Here is a 16,805-nt window from a genome sequence, read left to right as displayed (position 1 = left end):
TTGCGGGGCTCACATGCGATGTTTCATTGTACAAGCACTCCTGATAATTTAACTGGAAGATCGCATCGCATACCACTCAATACGGTATGCGATGGGCGCCGTGCTAGGAAACAAGTACCACACACACACGTATTCACAGATAGAAAAAAAACACCAAAATACAGTACTTTGGCCCACAGTAAACAGTTAATTTATAATTATATATATATATATATATAAAATATATACAATCACAATACTAGCTAGTGTAAATGTGTAGTTGCAGTAGTAATCATATGAAAAATAATAGATGTCATAATAAAGTGCACGTTTTACTCCTGCCCTAATTATTTCACCACGGTCCCTAACCAGCCGTGTCCCCTTTAGTTTTTTTCTCTCTCTCCTTCAACTATTCCCTTCCTCACAGCAACGTCAAGTTCAACGGCGCCCATTGGCCGCTGCCCCAGCGAGCATCCCCCGCTGTCACGGGGCAACTTTACACAGCCAATCAGCGCGCGGTGGCTACTTAACATGCACGAACGCGACCAATCCAAGTCGCGGGGGGCGCGGCCTCAGCCGCTGTTGCTAGGCTTCGGCATCTCAATCGTTACCATCCCTCCTCGGCGAGTTGATTGGGATCTGTCAACATTCTCTCGGACTCTCCTCCCTTCACACTTCCGCCCCTACTTCTGACGCAGGCCGCTGTGATTGGCTGCGGGCGGGGTAATGACCCCGCCTCCACGGCAGCGCCGCCCTGCCATTGGGCGCCGGGTCCGTCCGTCACTCCTGTGTCAATCGGAGCTGTGGCTGCCGTTTATATGGACTAAGAAGTCCCTAAAGCGTCTGAACTCCTTGTAGTTCGTCCCACTTCGACTTGTTTTCATTTTCCTCTGCAGCCAGGGGCAAAGGGAACAGCTTTTTATTTTGTAATTAGTGCAATTATTTAGTTTTACATTATATATATTATATATACATATATTTATATACTCAAGTATGGAGTTGAATTCTCTGTTAATCCTTCTGGAGGCAGCTGAATATTTGGAGAGAAGAGACCGAGGTACTTGTCACTGACATGGGGGTTGCTTCTGATGTGATGGTGGTGGGTTGGATTGGGGGACACTGTCCTGCCTGGTACATGGGGTGGGGTGGGGGATCTGCTCTAGTGACACTGCAAAGTCACCATTGCCTGCATTATTCTTCATGTATTATACGTGTGTGTTTGTAAATATGTATATATAATATATTGCATGTAGTTCACGCAGAGGCGTATACCGACCCATGGGAACATACAGCACTGTTTACATCTGTGTAACCCTCTGTATAGGATGCATGCAATGTAAATGTCCTGTCCCTGCTTGTCCTGCATCTCCTTCCATAGGACCTAGTTATCTCCCCTGGATCTAGAATGGTCTCTGAGATCCTGCATGATTGCACTGTGTCGTATGTGTGCACACACAGCGATACTGACATGGCAGTGCGTGCAGACACACCAAAGATAACATACAAACATACAAGCACCTTCATCAGATGTGGCCTGATGATGTCTATGATGTCTATAAACAGGCTGCATACATGGAGCAATTCACTGATTTTTTTTTTTGTGTATATATATGTGTGTGTGTGTGTGTGTGTGTGTATATATATATATATATATATATATATATATATATATATATATATATATATATATATATATATATATATATATATATATATCTGTCGTCGGGTCGGCACTCCACATGAAACAAAGTAACTCACCCTGGTGCCTTCCCAGGTAGGGAAAATCTCCACCAACGATTGCATATATATATATGTGTGTAATCTGCTGCACCATTGCATTTTGCAGGATTTTGCATGCGTGCATGTAAACACAGCATGTGCACGGTTGTGCAGGTAGCTGCGATACACCATGCACGTGTGGATGGGAGGGATGAACATATATTGTGTGTGTGTCAGCTGCGGGGATCGTGTTGTGTGTCAGGTGACGGTGCTTGTTGCACTCAGCTGTCAGTCACTAGTGGGGAGATCCCTCATGCCACTCAGTTTGTGTGGAGCTGTGCAACAACTTTGAGTTATTTTTTCTTTTTAGTTGTGACTAATATATGTATTTTTTTTTGGGGGGGGGGGTGTTAATATTTATGCACGGTGTAATATTCATTCACGTATACTTCTATTGAACATCCCCTTGCCTCTCTCTCTCTCTCTCTCTCGTGGCAGAAGCAGAGCACGGCTATGCATCAGTTTTACCCTTCGACAGTGATTACTCATTGAAGAAAAGCAAAGCAGCCTCACTATCTAGAAAATCCCAGAATAACAGGTAACTACAGAGCAGCCCCTGACAAGTGAGACAGCACCGATCCTATGGAATACATGGGGGGAGGTGCTGGGGGCCGTCGCCATCTTTCCTGCCTGGGCTTGGCTGTGTTTTGATCTCATATAAACACTGCCACGCGTACAGCATGCATGCAAGCCCTGCTGTGTGTGTGCTCTCCCTACAGCTCTCCTGCACACATGCCTTCCTGCTCGTACACACACACACACAATTTTGTCCTTGCACTTCTCTTTCCCTAATCACGCCCGTGCATTGCCCTGCTGTCTTCTGCTGAACTCTCTCACTGATCCCACAGAGATAACATGTCCTCGCTAAACTCCGCTGCACAGCCTTATGTAGCTGTTCCTAAATTAGAAAACACAGCGTGCATTGAATCCTAGCCTGTGTATGGACTGCAGTCATTTTGCAGCATGTACAGTGTCCTTCCAGGCGGTGTTATTACAGTTTTACACTATTTAAATGTGTCCTTGTTGACCTCGTCCGCTGCTTCCACACCGTGTGGTACACAAGTGACTTTGGAGTGGAAGCGGTCTATTTATTTGTTGTGATGTGTTTTGCATCCTATTTACTGTGTCCTGCGACACTTTCTATTCCCTGCTGAGCTCCCAAGAGCCGGGCTGCAGACACAGGCGCGCTGGGACATAGCTGTAGTGTTTATGTTGGGTGCACAGAAGTGTCGCAGCCCTTAAGACAGCAGAAGTCCTCATCTGCGGATTTGTTTGAGCCATGGGGAGGCCATTTCAAATGTTGTTTAATTGTGTTTTGCTTTTACACCTACACACTAACTTATGTGCTAATAAGGATATTCTTAATGATTAAATGCTTAAAATGACGGCGACTAACATACTGTTGAGGACTGTTTGTTATATCCTTGCGTCCATTGAAATACATTGACGGGTTATTATTGCTGGTCCATGTCTCCCGGATGTGAATACTTCAGCTAAGGGTAGGCATATACAGTACTGGCGGTTTATAATTAAAATTCATCATAATACTTTGTTAAGCCAGTATGACTGATGTCAGTGAGCCTGATTCAGAGATGAAGGCTAATGCAGTCACAGCTATGATTTAGTACGCGGCTGCTATGTGGAAATAAGCGGCCTGAAAATGCATTGAGGTGACCACAGGCGGCTTTGCAGATCCGAGCAACTGTGTACAAATACAAAGTGGTAGTCGCAGATCCCTGAGTAGCCCTATAGCCATGGTCCATGGGGAGGGAGAGCTAGGGCTATGTTTTGTGTGTATGGGATCGCAGTTGTAGGCTGAGTCACTTTGCGCAACACTCACGCGGCCGTTTTCGACAATTTTTTTCCATCCGTTTTTGCAGATGCAGAATCGACTTTAAACACAGTCAAACCCGCATCGGCTAAAAGGGACCATAAAATAGTTGAAAACAGTTGCATTGAATAGGCATGTTCTGATTCGTCGGCTAGCCCCCTAAATACCCTCTAAATATCTTTGCTTTGTTCGTTGGTGATTTCTGTCACACAGGTTTCTTACAACCTATGTACAAAGTCGCAGATTTAACGTAACCGAACGTTGTTGGAGGAATAGCTGTGGCCGCTCGCTTGTATCTGAGCCTTTTTAATCTAGATTTGTGACACAGATGTGCAAGTACGGCAAGCCTCAGTGGTCAGTGTATGCTAGCAATGCTGTTTTCTCATTGCTTGACGTTTTAAGGGTGGAAAATAAAATGCAACTTAAATTGGATGATTCTTAAGTCGCAAGGAACCTGGGGTGCCAGGAGCAAAGGAGTATGAAGACACATCTATAAATTTAACTTGTGGCACTATAATATAAGTTATCCTGCCCTAATTCACGAGTTTTTAGGGTGCAAAAGAGGTTAGGGTGCTCTCAGTTATTGCACTGTAATATCAGTTATCCAGGCCTAGGTCACCAGTGATTAGGGTGCAGAAGAGTTTATCATGCTCTTAGTTATTGCGCTATAATATATGGTAACTGGGCCTAGGTCACTAGTAACTAGGGTGCAAAAGAGGTTAGGGTGCTCTTAGTTATTGCACTATAATATACGTTATCCAGGCCTAGGTCACAAGTGACTAGGGTGCACAAGAGGTTAGGGTGCTCTTAGTTATTGCACTATAATATAAGGTATCCAGGCCTAGGTCACAAGTGACTAGGGTGCACAAGAGGTTAGGGTGCTCTTAGTTATTGCACTATAATATACGTTATCTAGGCCTAGGTCACAAGTGACTAGGGTGCACAAGAGGTTAGGGTGCTCTTAGTTATTGCACTATAATACACATTATCCAGGCCTAGGTCACAAGTGACTAGGGTGCACAAGAGGTTAGGGTGCTCTTAGTTATTGCACTATAATATACGTTATCCAGGCCTAGGTCACAAGTGACTAGGGTGCACAAGAGGTTAGGGTGCTCTTAGTTATTGCACTATAATATACGTTATCCAGGCCTAGGTCACAAGTGACTAGGGTGCACAAGAGGTTAGGGTGCCCTTAGTTATTGCACTATAATATACATTATCCAGGCCTAGGTCACTAGTAACTAGGGTGCACAAGAGGTTAGGGTGCTCTTAGTTATTGCACTATAATATACGTTATCCAGGCCTAGGTCACAAGTGACTAGGGTGCACAAGAGGTTAGGGTGCTCTTAGTTATTGCAGTATAATATACGTTATCTAGGCCTAGGTCACAAGTGACTAGGGTGCACAAGAGGTTAGGGTGCTCTTAGTTATTGCACTATAATATACGTTATCCAGGCCTAGGTCACAAGTGACTAGGGTGCACAAGAGGTTAGGGTGCTCTTAGTTATTGCACTATAATATACGTTATCTAGGCCTAGGTCACAAGTGACTAGGGTGCACAAGAGGTTAGGGTGCTCTTAGTTATTGCACTATAATATACGTTATCCAGGCCTAGGTCACAAGTGACTAGGGTGCACAAGAGGTTAGGGTGCTCTTAAGGCGCCTAGAGAATTATGCTGTTTTATCTTCTATCTATTACTTAACACTTAAGCCTAGCAATAACTCACACTGACACCTTAACTAATAAATAAGACACGGACACCAACTGCGTAAGTTTAAAGGTCATCTAGGATATTTATTTAAAGATGGTATGACCCTAAATTGTTTAGGGATGGCAAGAAGAAGCACTTGAGACCAGCACCCTCAAAAAACACGGATGCCCCTCATGGCGGCGACCAGGTCGCCCCACTCGCTGGCATCACTCAAATAACTTGTGTGTACAGCCCGCTCCGCAGCGGCATGCCACGCCCCTCCTAGGGCCAGAAGCGGTCACTTCCCGGAAGTGTCCAGCGCCCCACCACGTTGAGTCGGGACTCGCCTACCTTCTTGGCAGAGGGGCGGGCCATACCCCACGGAGACCACCTGACACCACACTTGAGTGCTGGTCGAGAGCGCTCAACCGCCGATTGTAAATCAAACTAAATTCAAATTTGGTGAAGGCTCAAAAAGCCCTTGTAGCACTTTAAAAAGGGGAGGGAGGGTGGGAATCCAGACTCAAAGAGGAAGTCCTTCCTGCCTGTTTGCCTATAAGTACCCCTCTCTAAGCTGACGCCCCCCAGCTACCCGATAGGGCAGATCTAACTGCCACTCAATATTTGCCTCCGGCCTTATCTTGATGTTTACAACTTTATTTAACTTCTGCAAATTCACAGGCTCTTAATTACACTCGGGCCTATGCAGCCCTCGTTACATCTAGTTATTGCACTATAATATAAGGTATCCACGCCTAGGTCACAAGTGACTAGGGTGCACAAGAGGTTAGGGTGCTCTTAGTTATTGTACTATAATACACATTATCCAGGCCTAGGTCACAAGTGACTAGGGTGCACAAGAGGTTAGGGGCATCTTACACAGTGATGGTTTGTCAAAACATCTGTGGGCTATAGATTTGAAAGTAAATGGAGAGACTCCTGTTTGGTGGGGTGCCGTTTACACCTGTTATAGGTGTAAAGGCAAATGTACACGGTTACCATGATGAGTAGCACACATGAGGCCTGATTCAGGGAGGGACGCAGTGCCCGAGTGATGTTTTCTATTGTTTTGCATCTGTACACGTGTAAAAAATTCTACAAGCTCCTACAGTGTGTGGGTCCTATGGTCAGGGGTGCCGAGAGAGGGGGGGAGCAGGTACAATTTACCCGGGCCCGAGCCTGTCAGGGGGGCCCTGGTCTGGACACACAGGTTTTTTTTTATTTGGTGGCAAGTACCCCCAACATGACCCATTCCATTAGGTACAAAATGCTCTGTTCCTGGACTTCCCTGCCAGTGGTAGTTACAGAGGTTGGACTCCAGCACAGTCCAAAATTCAAAGAGGGGCAGTCACATCAACTGCCAGTGAGTCCAGGACAGTGATGCTTGGGGTGGCAGTATATATGACCCCCCCTTTTTGAATATTGGACCATACCTCCCAACTTCTGTCCTGAAGAAATAGGGACCCCGAAAAGGGGGCAGGGCGTATGCAAATGAGGGCATGGCTTATGCTAATTAGCCGCGTCCTCATTTTCATACGAGAATAGATGCTGTGCGCATGCGCACAGCGGTCTATTCTACTAGATTGTGGGGTCTCCCAACTGCCACCCCCCGCAGCGGGACAATGCCTGCCGCGGGTGGAACAGCGGGACAGGACCCGAAAATTGGGACTGTCCCGCTGTAATCGTGACAGTTGGGAGGTATGTTGGACTGTGCTGCAGGCTCACATCTGTAACTGCCACTGGCAGGGAAGTCCAGGAACAGAGCATTTTGTAACTAATGGAATGGGCCATGTTGGAGGGTATGTGTAAATCCTTTGCAAAGAGCATGTAACCCCTGGCAGAGTATGTTAACCCCTGGCAGAGCATGTAAATCAAGGCAGACAGGTTAATCCCTGGCAGAGAATGCTAACCCCTGGCAGAGTATGTTAACCCCTTAATATGCAATGAGCATTACGGTGTGTGGCATAACGTGTAATGAGCATTATGGCATGTGGTATAATATGTAATGGGTGTGTGACATGTGTAATAGGCATTACAGTATAAATTGTTGTACGTGTATCCACCTTGGAAGCAGTGGCGTAACAACGGGTCCGTAGAGTGTGCGGAGGCTCCGTCCGTGGGGGCCCCAGGAAGTTGTTGTACCGGGGCCCAGGATTTCTCTTGGCGGCCCTGCCTATGGTGTGTATGCACACAGCTTCCATTAATGTGCATGGTAACAGAAATGTTGTGCAAACGTTCAGGGCTTTGACTAGCAGTGCATGCAAACATGATTATTTACATGGGCACATTAACTGTATGTCGCTAGTGTGTCAGTGATAGTGGTCATTCTAGCACCCTGCATCTTTCAAAACCTGGGCAGTTCCTCATCCCTGCCTAAGGGTGTCGCTCTCTGCTGGGGTGCTTATAGCACAGCATGGTCTGTAATTTTGCACTAATATACAGACCACACTGTGCTAGAAGCTCCACAACAGATAGCGACACCCTAACCAGGGAATAGGAACTGTACTGGGGTTTGAAAGATGCAGGGTGCTTGAATGAACAGTAGGTGAAAGTGGTTTTGTACTCAAGTTGCAGACACAGGAGGGGCCATAATCAGATGGTAGCATCTAAAAACAGACCGATGTTTTCACAGTATGTATAGATGCATAAAAGGGCAGTATTTATACATATATAGTGTATACATATATATATAATATTGTACATACACACGCCTCAAATACCGCAGTACTGAAACAAGCAGCTGCTTCCAGCTACTCTAGTACGGCTGCGCCAAATTGCCCTCCAACATGACATCTAGCATGAGCAGCAACTAGCTACCAGCACAGTGTGGTAACGACGGCTCTTGGAAATGTTATCATCCAAATGAATGATCACCGAAACGACTTGGAGGTTATAATTACACCATATTAACCATGCAGTCCTTAAATCCTTTATATTGAACGTCAATTTCAAGCATGAAGATAACATTTTGTTTATATAATACCTTATCTATAGATGATTCAAGTTAACGTCGGTGCATTTCTTGTTCATGAGTGCCCTTTGCCATACATACATTGCTGTTGTAGGACCAAAATGCAATGGGTGCTTCCGGTGCTTCTGATTGGTAGATGTTCGCATCACTGGAATAGAAAAGTTTTTTGTGTTGCTTTTATATTGACCGTGTGTTATTGTCTGGAGTTTGTAGAACGTACACACAGTCATGTGTGCAGCAGAAAGTGCAGGCCGTCCACAGCTGGAGGAATAAAGAGCTGTGTGCAATGATAAGGGAGAGTTTGTGCCTAGACAGGAATCGTGCCATCTTCTCATGTGTCCAGGACCCCTGATGACCTGTCTGGGCAGTGCTGTGTGTACGTGCAGGGGGGGAGGTAAGGAGACATGACTTCTATCACAGGACTGCAGAAAGTACACAGTGTCTGTATCGCAGGGCCATCCCTGGGAAGTCGTCTGTGCTGCTCTGCCAGGCACATGCAACGTTTGCTGCTACTTTTGTGCCAGAATTAAGAATCTGATGCATGAATGTTGCATTTCTAATCCAGGACATTAAATCATGTTTTTTGGGTGACCTCCCAGTGATGTCAAGACAGTTTGATCTCCCAAATTTTTTTTTTTTTTTTGGTGGATGCTAAAATATGAATATTATATTTTCCACTGAGTGCAGGTTCCCATTTCTCTATGGGGGTCAATACTATTGTACGCAAAGGGTAAGATGTGCCATTGCCGCAGCGGTTTTTACGCTGGCGACAGAACCTGAATTCGTACCCTTCGCTGGCAGAAATCGTCCCAGCTAAAAAGTGTTCAGGGCCTTATGGGGGCACCAAGTACTTTTGTGCAAATGTTTACCACGAGATTATCACGGGGAGTTGAACTGACCCCCAATTCTGTATTTCTAACCATTTCGTTTTGCGTTCTGGTCCATTGTGCTAGTGATACAAACACAGAAGTTGCACATATTAGACTGAGGAAGTCCAGTAGACAATTTATTCTGCACCAGAATCCTAATGCACCCATCCTTATGCGCCCCAAGGCGTAAGACGCTCTGCCACGGGTAGTGAATCCCAGACTTTGGTACCTGTTTCTCACTATAGCATATGTGCCGCATCGCAGCTGCATCCAAAGAGGCTTATAGTGTACTGGGCGCTTAGGATTAGGGGTTTTCTCATAGTTGAGTTGGTATAAAGTCACAGATTAAGCACGATGCGATGTGGCGTGGTGGGATGCATGGCACTCATCACTTCTATAATTAATGTGGTATGCAAATCCAATCGCCACTGTCCAGGGTACTCGCAATTTGTACTTTTGCCGCAATAGTGTTGCAACTAAGAAGCATATTAGCTGCAACGTCTGAGGACGGATACTGGTTGTTTTGGGTGTAGTAGTACACTAGTATAAACACTACAGTACATTTGTTTCATGTATACTTATACGCCCCGTAATGGCCATACATGAATTAAGCCCATAATCTCTGCATAATAATAATGTGAGATTCTTATCTGCTTAATTCTGGTAATATTTATATTTGTATAGAGACCAGAGGCAGGGTAGGAAAAAACGCTGGGTAAGTAGCAAGGAGAGACCAGAGGCAGGGTAGGAAGAAACGCTGGGTTAGTAGCAAGGAGAGACCAGAGGCAGGGTAGGAAGAAACATTGGGTTAGTGGCAAGGAGAGACCAGAAGCAGGGTAGGAAGAAACGTTGGGTTAGTGTCAAGGAGAGACCAGAGGCAGGCTAGAAGAAACGCTGGGTTTGGGGCAAGGAGAGACCAGAGGCAGGGTAGAAGAAACGCAGGGTAGGGGGCAATGAGAGACCAGAGGCAGGGTAGGAAGAAAAACGTTGTGTTAGTGGCAAGGAGAGACCAGAGGCAGGGTAGGAAGAAAAACGTTGGGTTAGTGGCAAGGAGAGACCAGAGGCAGGGTAGAAGAAACGCTGGGTTAGGGTCAGGGAGAGACCAGAGGCAGGGAAGGAAGAAACACCGGCTAGGGGTAAAGAGAGACCTGAGGTAGGGTAGGAAGAAACACTGGCTAGGGGTAAGGAGAGACCTGAGGCAAGGTAGGAAGAAACGCTGGGTTAGTGGCAAGGAGAGACCAGAGGCAGGGTAGGAAGAAAAACGTTGGGTTAGTGGCAGGGAGAGACCAGAGGCAGGGTATAAGAAACGCACAGTAGGGGGCAATGAGAGACCAGATGCAGGGTAGGAAGAAACGCTGGGTTAGGGTCAGGGAGAGACCAGAGGCAGGGTAGGAAGAAACACCGGCTAGTGGTAAAGAGAAACCTGAGGTAGGGTAGGAAGTAACACTGGCTAGGGGTAAGGAGAGACCTGAGGCAGGGTAGGAAGAAACGCTGGGTTAGTGGCAAGGAGAGACCCTAGGCAGGAGGCAGGGTAGGAAGAAACATTGGGTTAGGGGCAAGTAGAGACCCGATGCAGGGTTACAGGCTAGCAGAGTCCAGAGGCAGGGTAGAAAGAAATCCAAGGTACAGTAAGGGGCAAGGGGACAACAGAGGCAAGAGGAAGGCTTAGGGGTAAGGAGAGACCCTAGGCAGGAGTCGGGGCAGGAAGACATGTAGGTTTAGGGGTAAGGAGAGTTCAGAGGCAGGGTAGGAAGAAACGCAGGGTTAGGAGCAAGGAGAGACCAGAGGCAGGGTAGGAAGAAATGCAGGGTTAGGGGCAAGGAAAGAGATAGAAGTTTCTGTGACAGCTGCCTCACTACCAGGTTTATTTTACCTCCTTCTGGGTCATCCTAGAATGTAGAAAAGGTTGAACTTGATACACAGACGTATTCCTGCAACCTTACTGACCCAGCTGTACAGTCTGCTGTCAGGTAACTATATAACTGGAATTACTGGTTGCCTCAAACTTTCCGCCATACAGTATCTTTATGTTCTCCTCTTTAAAATATATGTTCATATGAGATGCGATCATGTCACGCTGGATACCATATATTTTAGCAGTAAACTGAGCACTATGCATACAGGCTGAGGCCAGGCTAACTAGCCGAGCCAGGAATGGTGGCCAAAGACTGTTCATTAGCTAAATGCATAATACATAAACCACTTTATGATAGGTCAGGGGTCGGCACATTGTGGCGGTTAAAATCTAGTTAAGCTCAGAGGGCAAGTTCTATGGCTATAAATGATACAGATATATAATGATTAAATAATAATGATGGGACCGATGAATATGCATTATATATTATTTATTTATTTAGATTTCTGGCCTGAAGCTGATGTCATATACCCTCATCTAAAACAGGCACGCCTAGCATTTTCCCTGTCACTCCCAGCATTTTCCTAGGCGCACCCACTAAACGCACGTTTTCCGCCCCCAGACGCCTTCTTCCTGTGAATCACCTTGCGAACGTTGTGCAAATAGAAATAGCAGCAGGATCTTACTGCAGCACGGCCTCTCGCATGCGTTCTGCAATTTGTTCGCGTGCACAGTCTATTAATGGTCGTCTGCTAAATTCGCAGACCTGCACGTGCGGGCAGGTCTGAATGACCCCAACAGACCGAGCTAATACAGTGTGGATTGGTCGGTTTTGGTCGTGTTTACTATCTGTTACTGAATATATAGAAAAACAGCCCGCAGCAGTGCTGGAGGGATTGCAGCAGGGATCTGCTGCGGTCCCTTCTGATACATTCTGCTGATACTTAATATTTGCGGCTAACCCCCGATTTTTCTGCAAATGTTAAATGATAAATGGGTCCCTTAATAATAAAATACTGATATTTAGGCGCAGATTTATTAAGCCTGGTGAAGTGATAATGTGGCTGGCACTTTACCACCGGCCTCAGCTCATGTCATTTTTTTTTTAACCCAGCCTGTATCTTGGCAGTTAGGTGCTGATTGGCTGGTGATAAAGTACCAGCAACTTTATCACTTCACTGAACTTAATAAATCTGCCCCTTAATTTCAACTCCATGTCAAATCTTTACAACCTTCTGTGTGCCGCTAAAACCCTTTCGATGTTCACCTGCCTGTTTCCCCCCTGTACTAATGCAGCAATGACGTCTTGATATTTGCTGGAGACCGTCATGGTGATTTCATGCCAGCTTGGACAAATCTCCTTGTGCACCCCATATTATGCTGCAGCACTGTATACCTTGGAGACAGCCCGTAGTAAGGACCTTGGTTATCGCTGCAGCCCGCAGAGCAGACACAGGGGCCAATGCATTAAACCTGGAAATATGATAAAGTGAAAGGTGACAATGCAACAGCCAGTCAGCTCCTAACTGCCATTTTTCAAACAGCCTGATTAAGGGGGTATTCAAAACGGTATTCCGATTATCTTGACAGTCGGAATTTTGGGCTGTTTTCAGTTCATCCGACAGTAACTTGACAGTAGGAATTCAATGTTCGAGTCGAGTGTCGGGAAAAGTCAGTGGATCGGCGAAAATGGCCATGAATTCAACAATCCACGGCCTTCAACGCTGTCGGTAACGGCAGGATTGAATAGGCGAGTGCCGCTATTTCCCCTGTTGGGAATTATAAGCACAGTTTAAATACCCCCCTAAGCCCTAAAAGTCTCAGCATGGTTGAGTGCCAAAATGTTTTGCCTGGGTATGCTGAGCTACGTACAGGGCTTAAAGTGGTCATGCAGAGGTGGGGGAACTCCTTTCTCTATGCCACCTAATTAACTCCCCTCCCCTACCCCCTTTAGGCAGAGACAAGGCCAGTGGTAGGGTTTTTGGCATCCCCCTGCAAACTAGAATGCTTTTCTGTGAGAATTATTGTTCAGGGCTAATGTGGAGGTTAAAATGTTCCACCTCACCATTAGATGTGGTGGAACTAAGTTCCACCCGGTCCCCCTCTCTTTAACCCCTGGATACGTAGGACCTTTGATGTCTATGTACTAAGCCTTAGGGCGGGATGTATTAAAATACATCGCCGCTATTCGCCGGCTGTCCACCGCGATGCCAGCGCATATGTACTATCATATGCGGCTGGCATCGCGATGCGGTGACGGAGCCCCCCCGCGATACCTGTACTCTGGTGTCCCTGGTGACGGGTCTCCGTCACCTCCCTGCCGCCTGAAGGATGTCCGGCTGCTTCACTAGGGGGAGGAGGGGTTTACCTTCCGGGGTCCAGGAGGACCCTTCAGGAAGGTAAGCCAGAGGGGGGGACAGCGAGGCGGCGGGTTTGCGTTAGAGGCGGCGGGCCGTGGGAAGCACCCATGGGAAAGCCCCGATGACGTGGGTGCCGGGGATGGGCAGCTGACATCACCGGATGTCAGCTGCCCAACCTGTCCTCCTACAGGAAACACGCAAAGCTAAGACACCTGAGAGTGCCTACGTTTTGCATGACAAGCAGAATAACCTCCTTTATCTCGGCTGACTTTATCTCTCTCCAAGACTTAGCGCCGTTCTCATAGAATACTAAAGCCCTGACTAACCGTATTCTGTGCTGGTCTTTATGAAACTCTTGGGCAGAGAAAAGAGAGAATGTGATCCTTTTTATTTTGCATGCCCGTATCTGTGCCCGGCCAGAGCCACCACCTCCACCAGGCTCTAGATCTGAGAATGTCATTATACTATAACAACAAGCCCATGGTCTGACCGCAGCTCTCATCCTCCGAAGCCCTCACTGTTCCCCAGGACCAGAGCCAACTCTTCTCAATAGGCCTCTTAATTATTTTCCACTATTTACGACCAACAGCGCCAGTTTCCTTTATAATTAAACATTAGCACATCTTTACATTCAGCCCGCATGCAATGCTTCATAATAGTGTTTTTTTTTTTTTTTTCTCTCTTTTTTTTTAACAAAAAAAATCTCAAATCTTGGAAGCGAAGCACATTCCCAGAGTTATTGCTAATTAATGAGCGCAGAGCACCATTGATGCCTTAAGTGGTATTATATGGTGTAAGGGAGCCCGTGCATTACGACGGTGGGCCCGTCTCCTACGTACAGGGAGCGATGCTGCGAGCTGGGACATTACACCCAGGAGACGGGGAGAGAACTCGTCCCAGCCCGATACAGGCTTATTTGGGAATAGCAGGAGCACAAGTACAAGTCACCCAGAGCAGCGGGTGAGATTACATTACTGTAATGTTCTCCTGTCTCACCCCTCACCAGTCTGCTGGGCAGCGTTTCAGGTCATTCAGCGTGACATGAACTGGGACATTTTGTTCCACTCCTTTGTTGTGGTAACATTTACATCAAGACTTCCATCCAAATGCCAGCTTTCTTCCAGCAGCGGGTGACTGCAGATAGTAACATTGGCATACAGTGTATATGCAGCAGGTGGTTCTAATTCAGTGTACGCGGTTGTTGGAGCTGCGTTACTCAGGGAAAAATAGTCACAGCCACCAAATAATTGTGTGTGAAGCCCTGGTAGTGGCGTTTCCAGCCATGCTTGCAGGTGGGTTCTATTACAACACTCTGCGGATCACTTTTCAGAAATCCTTTCAAAACTTCTTTTATTACAAATGAGGGATAAGGCTTTTCACTGCATTTAAGTAAAAATGTGTTTAGGGCCTCATACATTATACCTGCCATCCCGTATTTACTAAAACACAGCTACGTTTCCCTGGCTTCTGTATGCCTTCAATGGATCGCACCCCACCGGAATGTGCGAGAATTGTGCGCAATTACTGGCTGCAATGTTTAAAGCAACCTTTTAAACATGCACTGCGTGGGGGCCCGTGGTATAGAGGACGCAGCGCATACAGTAGCTTCGGTTTCCGGCCCCTGCTGAAAAGCTAGAAAAAGTTTGAAGAATTATAATGGGCAGCACAGATGGCGTAGTGGTTAGCAGTACTAGCTCAAAGCACTAAGCCCTTGGTTTCGATGCCCGTTAGCTATGCGGAATTTGTATGTTGGGAATATAGAGTGCAAGCCCAGTAGGGCAGGGGCAGATGTGGATGGCTGTAATTCTGTCTATAAAGCACAGATGAATGTGTAGCTATATAAATAACTGAATAATAACAAAATCATTGCCATCTTTCAATGATAAATGTGCAGATAACAGACGTACATATGCCTTAATGAATTGACATAGCGCACATCGAAAAGTGGCGTGTTGGTTGAAAAGCAGGGGGGGGGATTCATTTGTTTTGTTCAACCCTCTATGCCCCGTACCACTGTTCAAATAAAAAACGTTCTGTGTCTCCAAGAGGTAACATTGGGACAATGATTGCCCATCTACACGTGCCAACGCCTGTGTGTCCGCCTCCTGAATGAGGCCATCAATTTTCTGCCTTAGATCTTGCCTATGGCCCTTATTCTGGTTGACTCATTTATGCACGAATTCGCACCCTTGCGGGTCAACCAGAACCCACCCTGCGAATGGTGGTACGCCCACCCCTGTTTGCCCGGCATGCGAATGGATGTTTTACATAAACATCCATTCTCATGCCAGTGGGAACCTCCCCCCATTTTTTTTCGATGGTTGCCGAACATCGAATAATGGTGAAGACGCACGCATATGTAAGGGTGGTCCAGACAACTCGTACTTATGCGTGTAGAATTTCAGGGAATAGGGCGGCAGCTGACATCCGGTTATGTCAGCTGTCCGCTCCCTGCACGTGCATCACAGACGCATTATCATGTGTACGCCCAGCGTTCACATATGCTAATGTGCTAATGGCCCAGACCCGCACCCCTCTTCACCCCTCTCCACCCCCACATGCGCAAAAATGCTGCTGCACATACGCCAAACATCGGTCCCAGTGCAAATTTGCGCCCGACCGAGTCAACCTGAATAAGGGCCTATCTATCCCTGTGGTCGGGACCCTTCCATTACTTTCCCTCGTCTTCCAGTATAGCCCATTGGAATTCCCCAAATATTCAGCATTAGAAACTCCCTGGAAAGTATTGTGTGAATGTAGAACTGGGTCTCCACTTTGTTTCCTGCTAGTAGAATTTGTATGGAGCAGCCTTATGCCATAGGTGATGTTTGCTGCAGATGTTCCCACTGCTCTGTTAAGCAGCAGAATCCATTTGAAGCATAAACCGCGGTTGTGTGTATGTGGAGTGACTGCATTATAGAACTGAAAGTACTGCCATTATTCTGCCAACGCGCACACAACTGTATAATAAAGACTGTCCCGTGTCAAGCATGTGTTGTGGGAGCATGTCTGACACGGGATAGATCCATGTTTGTGGCCCCTCCCAGATATCGCCTAAGACTTCAGGTTGAGGAAGGGAAGGGGTCGAGGGTAGATGGTGTAGGGTCCAATGTACTAATATCAATAGTGAGGGGTGATTTAGCAGAGCTCCATCACTTCTTTAATTAGAACTGGTGTTAGCACCCTGCATCCCAATTGGTGGATCCTTCAGCCATTCACCATATTCCTCACATCTCTTCTTGGTGAATGGGTAGCACCTCCATCCAATGGCATCACTTGAGAAGCAGACGGAGTATGTCGCCCGGCCTCTCTGCTTTGGCCAACATCCCCTCTTCAGTAGAACACCCATTTTAGTAAATTTATCTTCATTATTGAATGCAGCGGCCAAATCTGGATGTCGGATTTGCCCGCTGATTGATGCACACCCAGCCAGCGCTAGGACCGGGTGAGTGTGGCAGTGGGAGCCAGGC

General features: G+C 46.7%; 1 protein-coding gene across 2 annotated transcripts in view; it reads left to right on the top strand.

Annotated features, from left to right (window-relative positions):
• Positions 1-727: 727 nt before the first annotated feature.
• Positions 728-16,805, top strand: part of MXD4 (MAX dimerization protein 4) — a 50,886-nt gene continuing 34,808 nt past the window's right edge. Inside the window, exons 1-2 of one of the 2 annotated variants that reach the window (XM_083151422.1) lie at positions 728-1,036; positions 2,200-2,296. In XM_083151422.1, coding sequence (XP_083007548.1) covers positions 973-1,036; positions 2,200-2,296 — 161 coding nt within the window. In that variant the 5' untranslated portion in view covers positions 728-972. Of the gene's footprint in view, positions 1,037-2,196; positions 2,297-16,805 lie in introns of both variants that reach the window. The other variant, XM_083151414.1, reaches the window with a different exon arrangement.

The sequence above is a fragment of the Crinia signifera genome, chromosome 1, assembly GCF_055691185.1.
Source record: "Crinia signifera chromosome 1, ASM5569118v1, whole genome shotgun sequence".
Classification (NCBI taxonomy): domain Eukaryota; kingdom Metazoa; phylum Chordata; class Amphibia; order Anura; family Myobatrachidae; genus Crinia; species Crinia signifera.
The sequence above is the reverse complement of the archived record's forward strand: the minus strand, read 5'-3'. Positions and strand labels throughout refer to the sequence as shown.